The sequence below is a fragment of the Monodelphis domestica genome, chromosome 6 (assembly GCF_027887165.1).
Source record: "Monodelphis domestica isolate mMonDom1 chromosome 6, mMonDom1.pri, whole genome shotgun sequence".
NCBI lineage: Eukaryota > Metazoa > Chordata > Mammalia > Didelphimorphia > Didelphidae > Monodelphis > Monodelphis domestica.
Genome location: NC_077232.1, coordinates 245,932,578 through 245,956,826, shown reverse-complemented (window position 1 = coordinate 245,956,826; position 24,249 = coordinate 245,932,578). Strand labels below are relative to the sequence as shown.

Sequence of the window (24,249 nt, the reverse complement as noted above, 5' to 3'; positions counted from 1 at the left end):
TGACTAACTGCTAAAAATTATTTAATGGTGCCTTAAGCAATAAATTATTACAAAGAATATTATGGGGGAGCACCTGGGTGGCTCAGTCTATTGAGAGCCAGGTCCAGAGCCAGGAGGTCCCAGGTTCAAATCTGTCCTCAAACACTTCCTGGCTGTGCAACCTTGGGGAAGTCACAACCCCTGTTGCCCAGCCCTTATCTCTCTTCTGTCTCGGAACTAATACATAATATTTTTTAAATGTAATTTTAATTATTTATAAATTAATAATTAATAATGATTTTAAAAATGTTAAAAAAGAATATTATGAGTAATATATTAAATTACCCTTGGGATTCAAAACACATTTCATTATTGTAGTTGTTATTAAAACATAAGACATTGGTAACACTGTCCTGGAACGGTCTTCCCCCAAGCACGCCGTAACTCTTTCTTGAGAAATAAAGATGGGCAGGCACACTGTCAGCAGAAATCACAAATTTATTAATTCTTAAATATATCAATCAGTCATTTACCATTATGGCAAGAAATATATACAGTGTCCCATGGTAAACTGCAGTGTTTGAAAATAACAGGAGATACCGATATAATTTGATTGTGGTGGAGAGAACAAATTACAATTTCTTCACACGTTGGTGCGGAAGATAGACTTGAGCTACAGTAACATTTCAACACCACATGCTATGTTAAAGGGTTAAAAAACAAAACAAATAAACCCACCACTCTACACATGTTTAAAAATACACTGATGCTACTTACAGCCGCTTCACAAAAAAATGTGATAGAAATTTAAAAGGGAGAAAAAAAAAAGAGGCCATTACTTTTTTCACAGATCTCATTGGCAGATTAACATGGCTCAATACATTTACTGTATATATGTATTTTAAATATATATCATTTAAAATCATGTAATAATGATCAGAAAAGCTTCAGTCCAGCTACCACACATCCACTAGGTACAACATCTAAGGGCATAAAGGACTGCTCGGATTAGTAACCAACACAGAAAGGGGAAATGATACAAATTAGGAAGTCTTCATTTTCTGGTTTAAAAACAGATTTCAGAGGGTTGTGAATTGCTTAAAAAAAAGACAACAATGGACATAGCATGCACTATATAGCATCACAGGAAAGGGGGAAAGCTTTGCAGGAAGGGGACAAAGAAGGAAACACAAGGAGTGATACTCTGGCTCCCTCCCCAGTCCACTTTCAACCCCCCTGCGAATTGAGGCATTTCCCTTTTTAGATTTATTTTTTTTAGGCTGAAATACTCTGTTTTCAGAAACTACAATGAAGGAGAGAAGATGAAGGAGGTCGAATCGCAAAGAACAGGCTGTAAGATATCTATCAACATGGAAAAGATTTCCCTGCTTATTTTATAGAAAAATAACTAGTGATGCTGGAGAGGCTGGATTCCCTGCCACTCACTCATAGGGGGGTGCAAAGGGAGCCCATGTGCACACGTAGTGATTGTGCTAAACTTTTAGAGGTCCTGATATAACTGCCATGATTATCCAAAAGAGTAAGAAATTAAGTCACTCGGATAGGAGCTGAAATCTTTTCATTTTCAGCTCTTGTAAAAGTCTGTACATCTTTTCCTTTTTTTCTACAAGATTTAGAATACCTTAGCCCAATCTAGAGTATAATCAACATTTTTTTTAAAAATCTAAGATTCTCTTGAATAAAATTCTGTACACCCTGAAAGTGCTCCAAAGCTCTCTGCTTTACCTTTTCCCCTAAGTTCCCATTTTCCCTTCTCCTCAGGTTGCCTTTAGCCCTTTTCTCACTAACTGCAAATCCTTAGCCCAAGGGAGAAGAGATTGGAGAGTGCAGACTTGAGGAAGAAGCAACACACACAGCTGACACCAGAAGAGGGGGGGCATATCCTAGGGAGATCAAGCCAGTAAGTGATGTGAGTTTTTCCAGTTTACACAGCTTGATCAAGCACTAAGATGGCTTGGGCTGATACCCAGCCAGCACATTTTTGTTTCCACATTCATCACTGATTTCGTCCACATAGCTGTCACAAGCCAGTTGCTCTACGGTAACAAAGCCACCAACAAAAATACCAATCATTCCAACTCTAACCACAACAGAAAAATAAAGATTTTTTTTTGCCTTTGATTTCTTTTTTTTAACAAATTGAAACAGATATGGCGTAGACTTTGTTTTTGATGATTTTTTTTTTAAATAAACTCTCATTTAGAGAGCAATAGCTCTGAAGGCTGTTAAAACTTGGCATGAACAGAAAAATGATGTTTGCTCAATGCTTGGTATGTGTGGTTGGTTGTGGTGTTTTATCTCGCACCCCCCCCCCCCAACCCCTTGTTTGTTGACACTGGTTTTAATTTGCCCAAAACATCCCCTCTGATAGGGTGCAAACAAAACAGAAAGATGGACTCTATGACAAAATGATGCATCACAAATGCATTGTAACAGGGAGGACCATCACAGCTTCATGCATTTGGAAACATGCATGAAGAAGAGGACAGGCCCGCCCGGGTGGTTACCATCCAGGTGCCTTGAAAACAGAGAATGCAGAAGTGGCACTGTTGAGTTTTAGCTGAAAGGAGAAAGGGGGGAAAAACAAATTATATTTTTGTCTATTAAAATGCTGTCACTTACTGTGCCACAGAGGGGACTGGGGCATTTAGCTTTTACTAGCGGAGAGAACGGACTGGAAGTACAGCTGGGGAAAGGCAACAGTGCACAGACCTCAAAGCCATTAAGGAAAATGGACGATATTACATGAAGAAATCAGGTGTGGTAATCTATCATTCTGCTCAGGAGGAACTGAGCGAGGAAGCTGATGGAAACTGGAGTTCTCAGTCACTGTACACCAGGCAAAGTACTTGGTTTTTTCTTTTTTAGAGGAGGGCATTTCCTCAGTCAAATAAGTGATTATTGTAGGGGGACATCTCACATAGGCGTAACAGATGCCATGGCCAAAGTCTGGGGCAAATAAATACCTTTCTCTGATTACTAAGGAAGCAGTTTGACACACAATACCAAAATAATAGTCTCAAAAGTGGGGAAAACAAGGTCACACGAGGGCTTCCTTCTCATGCTGCACCAGGGCCATTTTTTCCCTAAAAAGGTCATTTCACTAACTAAGGCATGGGACAGTGATGGATCCAGCAACAGATCCCTCTGTGAAAGGAGAGCAAGTCTACATTTCAAAAGCAAATCAGTCTAATAGAATGAATAGCACCAGCAAGAATTTAATATTAGTCAACTCTCCACTTTCCTCCTGGATCACCCTGTCTATGGACAAACACAAACCATTTTTAATCTCAGTCTGGTTTATGCCTAGCCTCACTAGGCTTCCCCTTTGAAGGATGGGCTCAGGAAAAGAAGTTATTTAAAAAAAATTAAGTTAAGCAATGGAAAACAAGGAAGTGAAGTGAATGAAAGAGGATACAGAATGGCAGCTCCCTGAGGTCAGAGAATTTTCATTCCGTTTGTTTGTTTTCAGAATTCCTGGTGCCTAGCACAGTTCATGGTAGAAGGAATCACTGAATACATCTGATGATTAGGCTGATTTGCAGACTATTAAGAGATGGAATGAATATATTCTGAAGCCTAATCTATATTTTTTGGATGGTCTGTTGCTTTCTATGAGTCTCACTCCTGTGCCCTTTGACTGACACAGATAATTGAGAATTGTCTAATTATAACCCAGAATAGAACTATCAATGGTGCCATTCTGAGTAGCTCTAAAACAACTGTGATCCAAGGTTACTTGGAGGAAAGTTCCTTCTTACTGTCTCATTACCAGTAGAGTAAGTGTCTCTATGGAGTGCCAGACACCCCTTCTAAGAACTCAGGGAGAATTGCCATGTGGTGTGGTATTTTTGAAAGACCATGTATGTCCTCCTTTGGGAATAATGCAGGATAAAATATTTTCATTGGAGAATAATGCATAGAGCCATAAGGGACATTCAAGGCATCGGGTCCACTCCCACTTTATGGATGAGAAAACGAGCAGACCAAGATGAATTATTTGCCCAAGCTCACACACAGGGCTGATTCAAACCCCGGTCTCCTGACCCAGACCCAGGCATCTTTGCAGGACCACAGCTTAGTCAGCGTGTAGCTGGCCGGCATCGGCTCCAGTCACACTGCATCAGGAGCAGACGAGTCTTCAGACCCAGGGGAACCGAACCACCAGGCCTCAGCAGCTCGGACCAAAGACGAGCTTCCTGAGACCCTTTCCCTACCATCTTAAATACAAGATCACCCATTTAGGGGCCTGTCTTATGTCATATGGCACTAAATGGAACCTTTCACAGATATTCATTCATAGAAAGTTTACTTTCACCCCTCGGACAGTAGTGTATGTCTCCTTATTTAACCCTGGCAGGCCTCTCCAACTCCCTGATGATTGATAGATCTTTTATCTGCAGAGAGGCTCTCTGGGAAGCCATTACAGCTTGGCAGTATACCGAGAGACGCTCTCTGGGATGTAGGATAACAAGGGATGAGCAACTGGGAATCGTCTGCCTGCCACCTCCTCTCTACTTAGAGACTAATACATAGTGCACACAGCTTGCCCTTCTTCCTACTGCCCAATACCCCAAGCCGAGGCTCCTCTGCCTGCTTTTCAAGGCCTTCCAAAGTGTGGCTCCACAGTAATAATCATCCAGTCTCATTTCCACCTCTGCTCTGGGCTTGCCACACCAGGTTTTTGCCAACTTGACATTATAGTACATCCATTAAAACCTTGAATCATGATGTTACTTCTCAAGGCTAAAATGCTTCACTTATCCTTTGTCCACCCACTCTCTGTTTTCAGACTGTATCCATCCTTCAAGGTCCAGTTCAAGTCCCAAGAAACCTTCTCTGAGGACTTTTTTTTTCTTTGGTAATTTCTCGCCTCATTTTACTCAATACTTAACTATCTTTTGGTGTGTGCCAAACCCCTGAGAGCAGGAAACTTTGCCTCCATACCTCCCACATACCTATGGCATATATTATAGTACTGGATACATGTTAGGTTAATAGATCTTTAAGATATTCTGGTTTGAACTGTTTCTACCATCTCACAGAAAAAAAACAAAAAACAAAAAAGGATCTATGGAGGATATATTACTTATAACTGGCAGAGTATCTAACTTAATCTCAATTCTCTGATTCCAAATCTACTATCCTTCCTTCCTTCCTTCCTTCCTTCCTTCCTTCCTTCCTTCCTTCCTTCCTTCCTTCCTTCCTTCCTTCCTTCCTTCTTCCTTTTTTCTCCCTCCTTTCCTTCACTACCTCCCTCTCTCTATTCTCTCTCTCTCTCTCTCTCTCTCTCTCTCTCTCTCTCTCTCTCTCTCTCTCTCTCTCTCTCTCTCTCTCTCTCTCCCTTTCTCCATTCTCCCTCTCTCTATATATACATATATATATTTCTCTCCTTCTCTCCATTCTCTCCCTCCCTCTCTCTCTCTCTCTCTCTCTCTCTCTCTCTCTCTCTCTCTCTCTCTCTCTCTCTCCTCTCTCCCTCCCTCCCTCCCTCTCTCTCTCTCTCTCTCTCTCTCTCTCTCTCTCTCTCTCTCTCTCTCTCTCTCTCTCTCTCTCTCTCTCTCTCCCTCCTCCTCCAGATATTAATTCACAGATCAAACCTGGAATTCGGAGTAGTAGTGTACAGGCAGCCGAATGTGGAAAAACCTCTATTTCCTATAATCAATCACATTAAAGCTTGATTTCTAGGACTTTTTTCCAATTTTAATTAGCTGGCAATAAAGTTCCAGCTCCCACCTTGCTCCTGGAGTTCCTCTTGTGCCTGGCTACAAACTGACCTCCTTGTTTCCAGTGTGGTCATTAAAGAGACTCCTCTGTGTCCCTTCCTTCCACACTCCAAATTTCTATGCCAGCTACGAGAGCAAAGGAGGGGAATAACTTGGCTAATTACATTGTGCTTTCAGTCTGCTGGGACAGTGTCAAGGTCCTAGAGGTCCTAGGCTACTGTTCAGGCCAAGTTTCAGTTCACAAATGACTTGGTCTGAGAGATTTTGCAGGGGGCTGTGAGATCCTTTATGTTTCCAGGCATTATATAAAAAACGAAAAACAAAAAACCCGCCACCAGCATTATATAATACATGCCATGCTATAAACAATGGAAGATTATAGAGAGCTGACCATGGGCATATTATCAGAGAAGTTGACGGCCTGGAAATATTTACTTGATGGGTACTGTTGGTGAACCCGAGCGGTGAAAATGAACGTTTTGCCACTTCCCGTCGCGGCGGTGCCAGACCCGGGTCTCTTCCGACTGCATAGTCTTTGGCATTCCGCTGCCATCCATGTACTGCGTGAGCCGGATGTACGCTATGCAGGCAGCATCGTCGCCTACTAGGTGCACGTGGGGGTTCAGGATGATGGTGTGGATTGGTTTATTGCTTTTGGACAAAGCTAGAAGGGGACAAAAGGAAAAACCCAGAACAGATCAGTAGTGTAAGAGGTGGTCAGCCTGGCTGTGGTTAATCCATGAAATCAACGTGACATTACTGGGGGAAAACTTTCTTGGGATTCCATAAATTAACCCCTGAATTTGTAACTAAGCCGTGAATCCCTCTTCGAGAGATCACTTTTACGAAGTTCTACTTTAACACATGTATCTTTGGATTCTTCCCATATTATGACCTTTCAAGAGGAAAAAGAAAGGTAACTTTTGGTCCTCATTTGTTGTTGTCCAGTCACTCAGTTGTATCTGATGCTTTGTTACTCTCTAGATCATAGCTATGCATGTTTTTTTAAAATTTTTAATTAAATTAAATAATTAATTAAAATAATAATAATTATTATTGTTTTGCATGGGTTTCTTTGGCAGAAATACTGGAGTAGTTTGACTTTCCCTTCTTCAATGGATCCAGTTTTATCCTTTTTGATCCTTTTGCAGGCAATCAAAGGTTAAATGATTTGCCCAAGTGTCTGGCACTTCTTTAAAGTAACCTCCTGAGGTTGGGAGATAGCTACGCATAGAATGAATTTATAAAATCTAAGATACAGCTTCTGAACCGAGAGTCCACAGACATCCAACTAGATAGATTCTTGGGGGAGAAGTTTCCTTGCACTTAGGAAAAAATGCAATTTTTGTTTCATTAACACCTAATTGAAATTTAGCTTTTTCTTCAATTATTTAAAAACATTATTCCAAGAAGGTTACCATAGGTTTTAATATACTGTCAAAGAGGACCAAGACACATAAAAAGTCTATCTGTCAAATAATCAATCTTTATTAAGCAACTACTATGTGATAAGTACTGTGTTAAGTGCTGAGGGTATAAAAAGAGGCAAAAGACAATTCTAGCCCTCAAGGAGTTTACAATCTAGTGAGAGAGAGCTTCTGATCTAAAGATCTTTCCTAGAAAGCATACTATAGGGAAACTCTGGCAAAAATGAAATCCTGGCACTTACTCCTAGCAGGATCCATTTGTTCTTTGATGATTATCTTGTGATCAAGAAAAAAATAGCATTGTCAAGGTTATTGTAAGCCTTTTTCATTTGCAATGCATTTGGATACAGATTATTAGTAAATCATCTCTAGATTGTATTTCCTTTGTGTGATTCTCCCCAAATGGTGGAAATTCTTCTAAATTTAATAGGTAGTAAAAAAAAAAACAGGTTATGATAGTATTTTTCCATCCATCCTATATTAAAAATATAAGCACTCAACATGCTTTAAAAGGTTGTTTTTTTCCTATTCCAAAGATTGTGAGAAAATATATTTCCTATGGCAACAGACTGCTCAAAAAGGACTAAAAAAAAATAAACATTTATGTATGTGTTCATTAGATTTCATGTCATGGAAGAATACTGGTAATTTCAAAGTTAACTCTATGGCTAGATTTCATAATGTTGCATTTATTGTAAAAACAGAACAATTTTATGGTGAGAAATTATACCACTATTGTTAATTTCCTGTCCCAGTAAAGATACATTTCTATTACACATACATGTGTACCACTGCATGTATAATCAGAAAGATAATTCCATTTGGGAAGAAACCAAAGAGAATCTAGAGAAAAGTAAGCAATTTTTTTTAAATGAAGAAATATACCATTTTCAAAGTAGAATCGATGAAAGTCCATTCCTTCCACTAAATTACCCAGCGCTTCAGGTTCAAAAGCAGTGAGACCTGGGTCACATATTTTTCTGTAGGAAGAAAATAAAAAATATTTACCAAATAATTTAATATTTGTCTGGTTGCTTCACATACCAGTTCATTCCCCAAATTATTTCCATATTGCCCACCAAACACCCTCATTGTGAGTTAGTTTGCTCTATTGTAGATCCCCAATACTTCGGGGAACAAGTGACTTCAAGAAAATGGCAAAGATTATGGAAAGATTGTTATGAATGTACATTTCTAAGGAGAGTTTCAAATATACCCACTTAATTTTGACGAATCTAGGATTTATCATTATTAATGACAGGTATTATTAATTATTATTATTAATGACATAATGATCCTTTGGAGGAGGGAGTCCATGAGGATAACTGAGTGAGAAGGACTTGAAGGAATGGAAGGCCATTCACTAATTTAATCAAGAGGGCTCTAGGCTCTCTCTGCCAGACCTCTTTGTTCTCTCTCCACTGGAGGACAAAATGTAATCTCGGAAATGGTCTATACACAGCCCCCTCATAGCATGGGGGCTTGACACTCAATTTTCAGGATATCTTTCAATAGAGAACTGACGGTGGTTATTCTTTGTGTTTCGTTCCAGCTTATACAGGTGTCCCTTCTACTTTTCCCTAGACCGCCTAGTGGGTGAGTATTTTTAAGCTCAAAGGCAAATGTATAGGATGCCTTTATGAGGAACAAAAATGGTAAGACACAGAAAGAACAGTGTTTCTATGGTAACGAGAGAATTTATATTGCTAGCAACTATTATTTCTTCTAGAAATAATAGCTTCTAGTTATCCCCATCAGTGAACTATCGAACATTTAATTCTACGCTGTACTAGAAAAGCATTCTTCTCAGAGCTGTTAGTTAATAGATCTGTCTTCAAGACCATGAAAAAAAACATTTGTTTGAGAATCTACCAGTTTGTATCCTATGTGCATCTGTGTGTTTTGGAAAATGATTTTTAAATGTCCACCACAAATTATTATTGCACAAAATTATCTGTGTATAAATGTATATAATATTCTTGTTAATTCATGATATTTCATGCACTTATCATAACTTTATTGGGATCCATTAAGCTATAGATACATTTTGAAATGTATCTGGTGTACTTAAGTAGAGAGCATGTCTTGGAAGCACAAAGTTAATTGAGATTTAAAAGATATACAACCATAGCACCATATGTAATAAAAGTCTTGAACAAAGTCTTTATAAAAATTAGCTCTGTGGGGCAGCTGGGTAGTGCAGTGGATTGAGAGTCAGGCCCAGAGATAGGAGGTCTGGTCTCAAGACAGTTCCTAGATGTGTGACCCTGGACAAGTCACTTAACCCCCATTGCCTAGCCCTTACCACTCTTCTCCCTTGGAACCAATGCACAGTATTGCTTTTAAGATGGAAGTTAAGGATTTTTAAAAAATCAGATCTGAATTAAAGGTTCAAAATCAGGCCAGGTAGCTAGGCTCCAAGACCAAAGAAAAAGCAGAAGTGTAAATTCAATGATAAATTTCACAGATAATACATTAAATATCTAGATTGCCTAATTTGATCACAGTGTTGTTGTTTTTTTTTTTCAGCTCCAGAGTCTGTAACTAAAGGATGGCATCATTTTGGTTGTGTGGATCCAGATTTAAAAAAAAATGTTTCTTTTTCTTTTCCCTTCTAATTCAGAAGATAATGCAGAATTATTATTAAAATGTTAAAATGCTGAAATTGTCATAAAACATTCAAGGACAATTTAAAATAAAAATGATGTTAAAAATCTGGCACAAACAATTTGTCAGCCTTCCTATTCTTGTGGTTTTAAAGAGCTGCCTGGGGCATTGGGAGGTTAAAACCTAACAAAATTCCTTTGGGAGATTTGTGTATTTAGCTAGATATCCTAGGTTCCAAGATGAATTTAAATATTCCATATATTAGTTAATTTATTTTAAAATACCCCCAAATATTCATGATGCATCCATTAGGATAATAAATACCACTCTCCTGGCTGTGGTACTCTTAGGAATGACACCAAGGACCTTGAATTCTATTCGTGAGCTTTCATAGAAAACACTAGGGGAAAAAACCTTTGTCTTGAAAAGTGGCCCTATATGAGTGTTTTTGGCTTAGAACTTTCATATTTATTTGCTCTTAGGGTCTGAAATAAATAAGTGGTCAGTAGTTTTGTTTCTTTAAATTTTCATGCATTCATATCCATGCAGGATAATTATCTAATAAATTTAAAATGTTTAGCCCTGCAAAGCCCAACAAATCCTCTGCAAAGTGAAAATTAAATTGAAATAGGAAGACTATAAGTTTGGGATTTCATACTTAATGTTTATAAGGGTATCATCATCTTTAATGACAGAGGGAGGAATTCTTTCCTCTCCTCCTCTCCTTTCCTCCTGGCTTATCCTTTCCCTCTTCCCAATCTTTCCTTCTTTTCTTTCTTCACCTTCTCTTCTTTCCTTCCCCTCTCCTCTTTTTATTTGCTTGCTCTTCCTTCTTTAGCCTTCCAAAAACATGTCTTAGGTCCCATTACATATATGGCAGAGCAAAGAGAAAGATCACTTTGGCATCATAGAGTCCTGGGTCTGAATTCCACTTTTGGTTCATCTTGGCTGTGGGTTCACCTTTCCATGTCCCAACTTTTCAAAACTCTAAGTTGCCAAACAGTTGCAGAACCACATTGGTTGAAGGAGTTTATCCATTAAGAGTTCAATGAATCAATAAAATCCATTGTCTTCCAAAAATGATTCCTTCGGTTAAGGAAATTCAGGGGAAAGCACCGGACTGTGGATGCTCGAGTTATGCTTGAGAAAAATTGTCTACTTCTAACAAAAATGATGCCACATATCAGAATAAAGATTTATTTCCCATTCTTCTTTGCAGAAAGAAACAAGCACTTTCCTGACATAGCTCATGGTTAAATATTCATAATTAGGAATGGAACAAATGAAGGAAAAATGCTATGAAAACTTACGTGTAAGCTTCAAAGTCCCCATTGTTGATTGCTTCAATAAGCTGTTCAGTGACTTTGATGATCTCTTGCTTACGAGCTAAAAGGAAAAGTAAAATGTGAGTGAGAAGAAAAGACTGAAGGTAGTATTATGATCATACCACTGAGGGTCTCTGTGCTCAGGGTGACTGTCATTTAAGGACATTTATGTCATTTAGGGCCTTCAGTTGGAATTGTGAAGTTACTTTTTCTCCAGTAGAAAAGTCTAGATTTGGGGGCAAAAACCAGACAATGTCAAAGTTCAAAATTATACCTTATTTCTTAGTTCTGAGCACACATTTTCTCCTTCAAAGGGATGTAAATTTTTTTCTCAATCTTTAAAATTTATTTATTTTTGAAGAAAAAGAAAGAAAAATATTATTAAGACCATGCCCATTAACAATCTCAAGTTTAGTTGCATATATTTACCTACTAGAGAGTGGGCACCAGCACTCTTCCATACTGCCTTTTATATTTAGATAATTTCTCCACTAGTATTGCAACCTAGTTGGGTAGTGTGTAGCATTGTTTTTGCTGGAAGCCACGTCATAGAGCCATCATTCTAAAATCAAATATTAATTTTTTTCTGGGCCTTTATTAATTTTTTTACTAGACCTTTGATTTCACTGGTATAGGGAACTCCCAATAAGAAAAGGCTTTCTCCCAAAGCAGAACAGCCCCTACTCTGCAAGTCATAATTATAGAAAGTTGTCTGGGGGTCAGAAATTGCACACAGATCCAGGTTTTCCTGAATGCTTGGCCGATTCTTTATTCACTATAACACAATGCCATGGTTCCTCTGGCTGCAGCAAAATAAACTGATATATTATATTATTATTAATATTTATATCTGACCCAATGTAAATCCCATTCTCTTTGTCAAAGACTTCCCTAGATGGTCTGAAGTTTTTCTTGTGCTCCCAGGCAATTCTCTAAAATCATAAGTTACAAAGAAGGTACTGCTCTGCTCCAGGGGACAGACTTTCCTTTTGGGAAGTTCCCCATACCAATGTAATCATAGGTCTTGTAAAAGAAAAAAAGGTTATTTGCTTACACTTGAGAATGCCAGCTAGATGACATGGTTTCCTGCAAAAACAATGAATGATACATAGGACCAGAGCCATGCTGCATGAGTAGGGTAGAAATAATTCCTTCACTGAACTTTCTAAAACATCTATTATTTGAACTACTCTTCTAAAATAATACCTAGTTAGTATTCACATATCTTAAAAAAAACTCAAAAATTTTCCATCATAGAAAATACTAAATATTTCTTCCAAGGCAAAAAAACTAGTAATGGCCAGACAATGTGTGTTAAGTGACTTGCCCAGGGTCACACAGCTAAGAAGTGTCTGAGACCAGATTTGAAACCAGTTCCTCCTGTGTCCAGACCTGGCTCTCAATCCACTGAGCCACTTAACTGCCCCATCACATAGCTTTTTAAGGTTTTCAAGGTAAAAGTACTTTACCTATATTTTCTCATTGAATCTATTATCGTCTCTCTCTCTCTCTCTCTCTCTCTCTCTCTGTCTCTGTCTGTCTGTCTGTCTGTCTGTCTGTCTGTCTGTCTGTCTGTCTCTCTCTCTTTAAACCCTTACCTTCTATTTTAGTATCATTTCTAAGGTATCAAAGGCTAGGCAATTAGAGTCAAGTGACTTGACCAGCATCACACTATCTGAGGCTACATTTGAAACCAGGTCCTTCTAACACCAAGTCTGGCTCTCTATCCACTAAGCTACATAGCTGGTCTCATTACTTCCTTTAAAAAATACAAAAACAAAACAGATGAGGAAATCATTTCATCAGTGAGCTAGTAAATATTTGAGGCGAGATTTGCATTCAGGTTTCCCTGTTCTATTGATTGACAAGCTATGTTGCTATAATTTTATTGATTTTTCCTCCCCATCAGTTGTTTCTCAGTACTTTTCTATAATACAGTTCACATTTATAACAGAGAAGTCCCAAGTTAAGTACTTATTTAGCACCTACTATGCACCATGGATTTTGCTAAGCATTAGGGATATAAAGAAAGTCAAGAAATGGTCTCTGTCCCCAAAGTGCTCAATAGAAAAGATATAACATGAAAGCAAATATGAATAAATAAACTATATTTAAGATATATGTCAAGGAAACTGATTCATCTCAATTTTTCTAGAGCTATTTACCTACTATTTTACTTTATAACCTTTTTTTCTACTCTAAAAATGTATGTCTAGTCTGCATCTTAAAATTAAGGTGAATTAGTCTGACTCCAGGTTGAGATACTTTGAAAGTAGATATAAAATTGGGCAACAAGATGGTGCACTGGATAGAGTGTAGGGGGTAGATTCAGGAAAACCTGAGTTTAAATCCAGCTTCAGACACTTACTAGCTGTGTGATCCTGTTCAAGTCACTTAAGCCTCTTTGCCTCCATTTCCTCATCTGTAAAATGAGCTCAAGAAACAAATGACAAACCACTCCAATATTTTTGCCAAGAAATCCCAAATGAGAATGCAAAGAGTTCAACAAGACTGAAACGACTGAACAACAACAATGAAAAATATAAAATTAGGGCTGGGAGCTACTAGGCAACATGATGTAGAGAATATTACTTTTAGTGTATTACTTTTAATTTAAGTAATTACTTTTAATTCTTAGGAATTAGTGTTTAGTTAAAAGTAGGGTTTAGTTGGGAGATGCTATGGAGATAGAGAGCCTACGTTCAAACTACCTCTGACACTACTCATGTTACCTGAAGCAAATCAACTTTGTCCTTATACCTCAGTTTCCTCAACAATGAAAGAAGGAGGGAGGCCCTTTCCAGTTCTAGATATAGGGTACTATCAAGTTGGATTCATTATGGGCACCATCTGGAATTAAGACTTTCTCAAGTAAAATCAATCAGATAAAAACCCAATATTCTTTTCCCAACTGCAACTGCAGTTCTGTTGAAGATAAATGCTCTGTCAACACAATTTATTTTATGTGAGATTATTTGATCTTACAACAAATCTCACTAATCAATGCTTGGATGATAATTGGCAAACAATGAAAGCGGTCATGATTTATTGTCAATAATGTCAAGGTCAATAGGAATTATCTTGATTTTAGGGGAAAAGGAACACCATGACCCAAATCATCTGATAATAACTCTGTCCTATATTCTATACCCTATGATATATTCTACAATAGGTTTTTTTTTTGTTAAATAGCTTAAAATTTCCTAGCTTCACACATTCAGATTTCTGCCAGTTCAGTGGTGAATACCCAATATGTACTCAATTTAAAAAAAAACCCACTGCCAAAAGTACCCAAGTGGCAGCAGGAAATGACTTCCCAACAAGGATGCTGCCAATGGCATGTTGGCTAAAGTTTAATTCCATTTGCCAACAAGTGATTCATCTGTCTGTGGCTTCAGCAGCATAAACATTTAGTGAAAGCCCAAGTCGGCTAACCTGGCTCCAAATGGATACCAATGAGGAAGATCTCCAAAGAGGAGACTGAGAATATTGTTAACTAGGAGTCCCTCACTATATCTCAAAAGCAAAAATGATAACATATTTATATAGGATTGGAAGGCTTCTATGGTGCTTTATATACATTATATCATTTGATCCTATGAAAATAAAGTCCTACAAGATTGTAGATAGAAGAGATATTATTATACCCATTTTACAGATGAGGAACCAGAAAAATGAAGTGGCATAACATGGGATAGAACATGATTGAGCTGGAATTTGAACCACAGTTTCTTGATTTAAATTTCCAAACTTCCTTAAATCTCTTGCTTAAAAGGAACAGTTTTCCAGTAGACAACAGGGCTGTCAGAGCTAACACAGCATCTCAAGTAAGCAACTGATTGACTTATATAAAAAATAAGGAGAGAAATAGAATATATTCATGATCAGTGCTCCGTTTGTGAAAAATCCAGGATCACTTTCTTATGGTTTTTGAAACCTTTGCATCTCTTAAAAGTATGAAATGATGAGAAATTGGGGTTCTCAGTGAATTCTTCTTGGTGAATTCTATGCAACGAAATGGGTTATGTTCCTCTCAGTCTTCTTGGATGAGAGGAAAGCACAATGGCTTGGTTAGCTAATGTTCTAAGGGTACTTGGAAGTAGAGACTTTGGCTCCACCAGGCAAGGGTGATGATGATTCATGATTGTCTCAGATTTAGGAGGAGTGAAGTTTCTAAAGGGACCAATGAGTTCATCTTGGGCTACCAGAAAGGGAAGAAGAGAGTGTCCAGGGGGCAACTTGGAGCATTCACAGGTACATCAAGCCATTCTGAGTTCTGACCAGGAGGGAAGGAGATCTAAGAACTAGTTCTGTAATCCTGGGAAAGCTGCTTTCCTGGAAGCAAAGGGCAGCCCAATGACAGGATAAGGGGCTTAGTTTGCTAGCAGATGCAATAAACTTGAGAATTCTTTAGATTACTCTACTCTAGGTAGGATTCTTGTATACTCTTCTGATTACTTGAATCTTAAATACATTATGTCTGATTTTATCCTTTTCTTTATCAATAAACCTCTTCATAGTTTTTAGTGATTTTAGTGACTTGCCCAGGGTCACACAACGAGTAAGTGTCTAAGACAGGCTTTGAGCTCAGGTATTCACTGTGTCTTCTGTAGTGATCAAAGGAGGCAGCTAAGTGGCACAGTATATAGAGTGCCAAGTTTTGAGTCAAGAACACTCATTTCTCATTTCAAATTTGACTTCTGATACCATTTGTGTAGCCCAAGGCAAGTCACCTAACCCTGTTTGCCTCAGTTTCTTCATCTGTAAAATTGCACTGGAGAATGAAATGGCAAACCATTCCAGTATCTTTGCCAAGAAAACCCTAAATGAGGTCATGAAGAGTTGGACATGACTGAAAAATGACTGAACAGCAAGTGAATTAGAATGTGGCACCACATGGAGCCTTACTTATTCAGTCTTGAATTTTGATCCAGAAATTTTGATGGATATTTGAGAACAGAGAAGATGAAAACAAAGCTCTTAGATGGTTCTTTCTGTGGACAGATTTACTCACTGATTTTGGAAACATCTGGAATAAGCTAAGATTTCAGGGCCAGGGGTCAAAAGCATTTCTCACAAGCTGGGTAACCTTTAACCTCTCAGCCTTACCATATTCATTATTATATACCAGAGGAGGAAACTGAGGTTGAGAGTTTAAGCAAATTGTTCAGAGTTGCAGAGCTAGTAACCATTGTTCTGTGAATGACAGCACATTCTTTCATAAGAACAATCAGATTATATGTAGCTCTCTAAGGCAATTTCTCTTAAGCAAGATGAGTGTGGAAATAGTCAATGATTCCATATTCTTTCTTGGCCTCAACTGGCCTATTTCTCCACATGCATCACTGCATCATCAATTTGATGAAAATTGTCTCTTCCTCTCTCTCCTTCTCTTTCTCATCATAAGAATTGTCCCTTTAACTGCCAAAAAACAAATGTGAATTAGCTAGAATATTTTTACATGAGTATTCTGCAGCAAAAAAAAAAATGACACCTTTATCTCAGCATACAATGTGCCAAGAATGCGGCATCCTCAGGAGGCTCATTTCCCAGGGGTTGGGAAAGTCAGTCACAGAAACTTATATTGTGAGTGACTCTAAAGAGAAGCAAGATGTTGGAGGCAAATCATCTGTGGCAACAGCATTCTATTTGTCTAACTGGTAGAACAGCTGCTGAAGTTCCAACATTTGACCCAGGGAGGTGACTTGGCTCTCTGTCATAGAGTAAGAGAAGGTAGTGAAGAGCCCATGGGCAGGGAGGCAGAATTTCTATGTAGTCTTAGTCCCCAAATCCAGAAGGGAAGTGGGCATGTCTGGATGGACTTTTTTCCATGATGTAAATTCTTTAGGGATGGACTCATACACAAAGCCAGGGTGGAGCCTATGGCATTCACTGGCCTCATTAACTGGGACTAGGGGAGTGTGAAACCAGAAATGATTTTCTAGATATCACCAGAAATAGAAGCTCTCTTCCTCTCCCTTCCAGTGGCTCTCCTTGGCTGCCATAACTTTAACCAAGTTAGTCACTGGCAATCTGATGTTCTGTTAGTTACAGAAGAGACTGTTGGGTATCTCCATGGGCTAGTACTGGAATGTTTAGAAACTTAAGCTCCATTTTTTGACCCACAAGACCTGGGGCACCAGGTAGGTGGATGGCAGATTTACTTTCAGATCAACTCAGCTTATGTCCCAAGGAAAGCAACAAATAATGCTGCTAAGAACTAAAGAATGCTTTCATGCAGCAGACAAGATCACATTTGTCTACTTTATTTATTATTCTAAAGGAGAGAGGGAAACTAATATGAATGTATCCCCTGCATCCATGTATCAGCCACTTGAATGAATTAAGAGTCAATTGATGGTTGGCTAAGGTTAATTCAACTTCTCATCTTCATTACACTAATTACTATCAAATGAAAATATCAGAGGTTAAGGAAAAGGCTCAAGCTTAGAACAGTTAAAGGTACAGATTAATTAATATGTTTATTTATATGCTTCTTGCTTGACTTACCACTAGTAATGTGGAGAAAAATGAAATAATAATAGTACTTTGGATTTAAATTAATCAAATATTTTAAAAGTGATTATATATTAGCATGTTTGATCCCATGAGGAAGATAAGAAGAGTAGGATTTATCTCTATCTTACAAACAAGGAAACTGAGGCTCAAAGATATTAAGAGGATTGCCCCAGCTCACATAGCCAGGAAGAGGCAGAGACTGGATGAGATGTCTAATCTTTTGATTCCCAGTTCAATGTTCTGCCTTATGAACACTGACACAATAGTTTAAATAGTTTAAAGGTTATAGATGAGTGACAAGAAAGTATTTCCTTATGGCATGAGGAACAGTTAATGCAAAGGAAGGAAAAGGAAATGAGGACTAGGAAATAGACATGTCTGACAACCATGGAATGTAGAGAGGGGAAAAATATATAAAAAGGATAGAAGCATAAGAAGGGATGAGGCTATAAAGAGATTTATATGCCAAAAAGAAGAGTTAATATTGTAATCCGGAGGTAATAAGGAGTTGCTGGAGTTTATTTAGTAGATGTGAGATGTGGAAGGCCTGCATTTTAGGCAATTAATTTGGTGGCTAGATGGAGAATGGATTGGAGTGGGAGAGATTTGAGGCCCTGAGATCAAATATGATGCTGTTGTAACAATTCAGGTGAGAGGTGATGGAGGCCCTGAACTGGAACACTGGCTCGGGGAGTAGAGGCAAGAGAAAGAATGAATGAAGCAAAGACATGATTTCACAATGGAATAGATATATAGGGTGAGAGAAAGTCAAGAGTTGAAGAGGATTCTGAGGTTGACAAGTTGGGTGACTGGAAGAGTAGTGTGGATAAAAACAGGGAAATTCAGAAGTGGGATGGGTTTTGGGGGGAGTATGAGTTCTGATGTGAACGTGTTAAGTTTCAGGTGCTTTATGGGACATCCAGTTTATAATAGCCAAATGCAAATTTGTTATATGTGACTGGAGTGGATATAGAAATGGAATTATTGGTGTAGAGATGCCAGGGAGACTAGAAATAAACAGCAGAGCAATGAAATCGAGCTACTGAATAGTAAGCTATGCTCAGACCTCTAGTCACCATCCTATAATGCCTCTAAGTAGAAGCAAATGCCAATAAATCCTACATCAGCCACTGAAATAAAACTTTTATTTGGGAGGACACACAGTACTGCATATCTAAATCTTTATAGGCATCCAGGACAAGCATCACTTTTCCACTGAGCAGAAGTTAAACACTGTCAAATATTATTTAGTATTTCTTTGGAATATCTTAACTCACTGACTATTTTTTTAATAAGCTTATTGATTTGATTTACTTAGTCTTTTGCAACATATTATTGATCTCTCATCTATAATCTATCAATATTCACATGTCAGCCTATTTGTTTATCATCTATATTATCTATCTATATTTATATCTATGTCTATCCATTCATCCATTCATCCATCCAATATCCATTTCTGTCTCTCTATCTGTCTGTCTGTCCCCCCTCCCTCCTGAAATCGGCTTCTTCCTCACATTATTCCTCAGAGAAATGCTGCTCCTTAACAATCCAAGTTTTAAGTTATAGAGGCTTTGTACTTAATTTGGGCAGTTAGATGGATAGAGGGCCAGGTCTGGACCCAGGAACACTCATCTTCTTGAATTCAAATTTGGCACCAGACACTTCCTAGTAGTGTAACCACTGGCAAATCACTTAACCCTGTTTGCCTCAGTTTCCTCAACTGTAAAAAAGAGCTAGAGAATGAAATGGCAAACTAATCCAGTGGCTTTGCCAAGAAAACCCTAAATGGGGTCACAAAGATTTGGATACGACTGAAAAAATAACAAATGAGTACCTTACTCAATGCATCCAACTGATTAGTGGCTGAACCAGTGTTCAAGTTCCATTTAGCTGAAGTTCCAGCCTGTGATTTAGTTCACTGAGCCATACCACCTCCCACTTTAGAGTCCCCATTTCAGTATTTTGAGCCACAAACTTGAATGAACCACCTAAATGTCTCTGAACTTTTACTGGCAAGGTGACTGATTACTTAATTACTATGGTGGAGCTGTAATTAATTATTACACTAATTTCACACAACTGGCTGTCCCATGGTTTGATTGTACCTTTCCATGCTACCATTAACAAAAATAACCCCTTTGAACAAGTCATTATCTTAGGCAAACACACAAATTAAGGTCACTCATGCGTTTTATGGTCTCATTGAAAGAAACTGCTCATTAACTCTGGTGTATTTACTATTACTTGCTCAAACAGAATTTGGGGTTTTCTTTATCCTATTTTTCGACTAATCAGCCCTATGTATTAATTCATGTCCTGAGAGCAGAGTGAGGAGGGAGAGGGAGAGAGAACAGTTCCAGTCTTGAGGTTGAAAGTTACAAATGCCAGGCACAATTGTGTCTGAATGATATCACCCAACGTGATGGGCTTGCATAGTTTCACTCTGGAGGTCTGGACCCTCAATGAAACCTACCACAAATGCTACATCTCCCTTTTGGCACAGAACACAGAACAGTCCTCTCTACAACTGATAGTATTTCTGTACTAACAACAGGCCAGCCAGTAATCTAAGCACTTCTTTCAGTTGAAACGTGGCAGAGATCCTTGAAAAAGGCAAAAGAGGTCTCGAGAACCCAAACAGCATGAAAAGAAAGCCATGAAGTACCTTATGGTCCTCATCCAGAGATTATGTGATTAAATGAGTCAACATAAATGGAGCATTTTGCTTTGCAAACCTTAAGGCAATAGGTAAATATTAGCTATGATGATTATGAATAACTATATTAGTCATATTATTATCATCATTAGTCATAAGGATAGAAATAATAATAACTATAAAATATACCTAAAAGGCTTGGTTATCTGATTTTCCAGTTCACAGTAGGGTTTTTTTCATTTTAGTTTTTTCCTTTGGGTGCTGTTGGTTTGGGTCCAAACTTCTGATTTCAATTGGTATGGAGAATCCTAGCTTGAAAACTCCCTTATACTAATACAGTTCCCTTATAATTTTTATAAGCATTGAGACTTGCCTGGGGATACTGAGATATCAAATGACTAGCTAGTGGGTTGCTCAGCAGATTAGAAGAATCAAATGAATAATAATAGTAATAGCTAGCATTTATAGAGCATCAGGCACCGTGCTAAATGCTTCACAAATATCTCATTTGATCCTCACAATATCCTGGGAGGTCTTATTCATCTCATTTTATAGATGAGGAAACTGAGGCAATCAGAAGTTAAGTGATTTATCCAAGTTTACATCGTGTCTGAGCTTGGAAAAAATTACAAAACAAACTCCAGGTCCACCAAGTTGCCATGAGCAGAACTCAGGCGATGTGCTCTTTCTCATTTTAAAAGGATGCTGAAAAACACATAGTGTTTGATAATTTAGTACACTAAGAACATGACGCTCAAGGAGTTTGTCAAGTGTTATTACAGTCATGCAGGGATTAAGTAGTAGAGCCAGACTTGAACTCAGGCCCAGTTGAACACATTCTCTACTCTACCACATAGGAGAGTGACTACATTTCTATATTGGCCATATATACTTCTTGGGCCAACATTTAGCCTAAATTGGAGGAAGGTTGGATGGGGGGAGTCAAGGAAATGGTCTGAGTCAGGCTCATCCTCAGTACATAAGGGCTGTTGTGAGAATGAAGAATTGGACTTGTCTGCATTGCCCCAGGAGCAGAAAGAGGAGCAAAGGGTCCGATTGGATGAGATGAGAAATAGCTCATTTTGTTGATAAGAAACAAGGGATACACAAAATAATCCACAAAGCCAGGATTTTACAAATTACTTTATACTTGTCATTGCTCTGAGAGTTATCTAGCTTTACAATGATTTGGACCGCTCTTATCTTTCGTCTTTATTCATTATAGCTCATGCTATGAACAGATGTGTCCTTACCAAACACTTTTTTTATCTACTACATCTCATTCTTATCCTGTAAAAAAAAAAAACAACAACCCGATGAAACATATTTCTAAGCTGATATACTGACTGCTCTCCTAAATAATCACTCAGTCCAAAGACATTTTCAAGGAATATATCTCAAAATAAAGGGCAGAAATAGCATAGCAACACATTTCCTTGAATGCAAGTCTTTACATATCTTGTAAAGTAAAATTTATATAAATGATATAATTATATAAAATTATTATAAAGTAATATTATATAAATATATAAATTATATAAAATATTTATATTTTTATATAATTACATATATTAAGATTATATAAAAATGACATTAAATAGAATTGCCCATCTCTTTCCTCTATTTATAGGTAGAAAAACAATTGGTCTCCCTGCACCAGTGACAATGAAAATATGTCCCCTACATTTGATGTGAGAGATCCTTCACAGCCACTTTCTACTATCAATTCAATTTAACGAATCATTCTCAAGCTCTTACTATCTACCAGGCTCTGTGTTATCTCCAGAAACCTCCCATCAGGGATACTGAGATTCCATTCCATTTTACACTGTTGTCTTTTATCATTCTAGTACCGACAGTGGCCTCTCAGGCTTCCCAGGGCTCCTCCTATAGCACAAAATTTCAATGTACATCAGGGCAACAGCTGTTTGCTTACAGATAGTCTTATATGAAGAAGCCAAGCACATGTGCGGTCCTAACAGTGGAATGACATTTTAACTACAGGAATGCTTTTCCACTCTTCCATGAATGGTTAGATGTTTGCATTCGTCTGTTTTTCACCCAGAAAGGTCGGCATCGAAGATGATAGTCCAAACTTCAAGACAGGATTATTTTAGCATTCAGAAATGGAGAAGTGATGTGTTGTGACATTGTATTTCTGTATTTTCAAGGTAATTGCCAAGTCTGGAAGCTGCAAAAACTATAGTTGGAGGGGGGTGGGAGGGAGATATTATCACTACCAATAAATATCCCACTGCCTAACTGACATTAGTTTCACTGGAATTTTCATTTCCTTGAAATGGAAAAGCATAAAGGGTTCACAGAGTGCGGGCAATTAACTAAGAATACAGCAGAATCTAAGTACGACCTACCCTACGCATGGTGCCCTGCTGGGTATGCCAGCACACGCAGAGGCAGATATTACCACTGGTTCCTGTCCTCACTCCTTGCCCTAGGGCATGCTAACACACTTGGGCATGCTTCTCTGCATGCTGAAATCTTTATATAGTCCAATGAATGGGTGATGAATAATAGGAAACTGAAAATATTGACTAGTGGGCTTTGATGATTCATCTATAAAGTGAGGGGCTTAGATGACCAGATATCTCTAAGATATCTTCCGGGTATCTAAATCCATGATCCCACAGTGGAAACAGGGAAGAAGGAAAAAGGGTAGAGGGAGAACAACAATGAGATTCATATTTCTTATTAAGATTTTGTGATAGAATAATCTCAAACTTGGGCAGTTGAACCAGCAAAATAAAATGAGTTTTTGCATGTTTGCATATGGACGGGTGAAATATTTTTCCTTGCCACAATTCTAGAGAAGTTTAGTCCAGTACATACTTCAAGGACCTGGGATTTCATGTGTTGATTCTTCCCTCCAAGGATGTTGACTGCAACCTCTCTATGATTTGGTAGATAGCCTTTAAAAGCTGCCATGGTCAAAAGATTAATCCATATGGAGTTGCCAAGTGGATGATAAATTTCTCTGTATTCAGGGAGGCGGGTCCTTTGAGAATATATATTTGGACCCATATTCAAAGTGTTGCCTGCTTGGCAAGTTTTGTCAGAAATTGTGATATGATCTAGCTACCAAGAAAGCAAGATAATTTCCTACTATACGGTGCATAATGAACACAATGAGATGCTGGAGGAACATTCACATATAAGTATATATGCCATTATACAGGATAAATTTCCATATGAAATACTTAATACAAATTATAAATAAAAGTTAATATAAATTATAAATTTAATGTATTTATATAATCATATATTTCTTTCTACCTGTGTGGCCATAAACACGTTTCTTAGAGAGTGTGATGCAGTAAAAAGGTTTTAGGATTTGAAATTCAAATCCTAGGTTTGAATCTCAACTCTGCCATTTACTACATATAATATGACTTTGGACAAGTTACCTCTGATACTTAGCTCCCTATATGACTTTAACACAAGTCCTTTATTTCACCCCCACCCAAACCTCAGTTTCTTCATCTGTAAAATCAGTGGGGTGGACCAGAGGGTTTCTAAATTCTCTTTCAGTTCTAAACTTATGATCCTAAATCTACATGAATGACCCATTTATCATCCCAATCATCCAAGAAGGTAAGGCTCCACCCATGGATTCAAAATACACACATTAGAAATCTGTAGGAAGTTTTGGAAGCCTGTGATAACTTGTAAGAGTTACATGCCAAGCCATAGCTCTTGGGCCAAGGGAGGCTAATTCCAGTGCCCAATTTACCCAGTGTTGCCATGATTCTTTAGCAGTCAGCAGTCTGCTGAGCTAGGGGCCCCAGAAATGATTAATCTCTTCACACTCTTGAAAACCTAAACTGGGCAGGTGAAAGGATTCTTTCAAACTGGAGGCTTCAAAATGAGTCATCAAAACACATGCTGTGGTTTGGTGATCTTTAGCACTGACACAGAACACCAATTTAGAACTGGTAGGGGTGGTTTCCAGCTCAGAAGAACTTTCCTTT

At 38.1% G+C, this 24,249-nt stretch overlaps 1 protein-coding gene across 9 annotated transcripts in view; it reads right to left on the bottom strand.

Annotated features, from left to right (window-relative positions):
- Positions 1 to 457: 457 nt before the first annotated feature.
- Positions 458 to 24,249, bottom strand: part of CAMK2D (calcium/calmodulin dependent protein kinase II delta) — a 363,055-nt gene continuing 339,263 nt past the window's right edge. For 8 of the 9 annotated variants that reach the window (XM_056803000.1, XM_056802995.1, XM_056802998.1 and 5 more), the window contains 4 exons: positions 11,071 to 11,146; positions 8,039 to 8,133; positions 6,162 to 6,390; positions 458 to 2,560 (listed from right to left, as the gene is read on the bottom strand). In XM_056803000.1, the coding sequence (XP_056658978.1) occupies positions 2,557 to 2,560; positions 6,162 to 6,390; positions 8,039 to 8,133; positions 11,071 to 11,146 (404 nt within the window). In that variant the 3' untranslated portion in view covers positions 458 to 2,556. Of the gene's footprint in view, positions 2,561 to 6,117; positions 6,391 to 8,038; positions 8,134 to 11,070; positions 11,147 to 24,249 lie in introns of all 9 variants that reach the window. The other variant, XM_056802996.1, reaches the window with a different exon arrangement.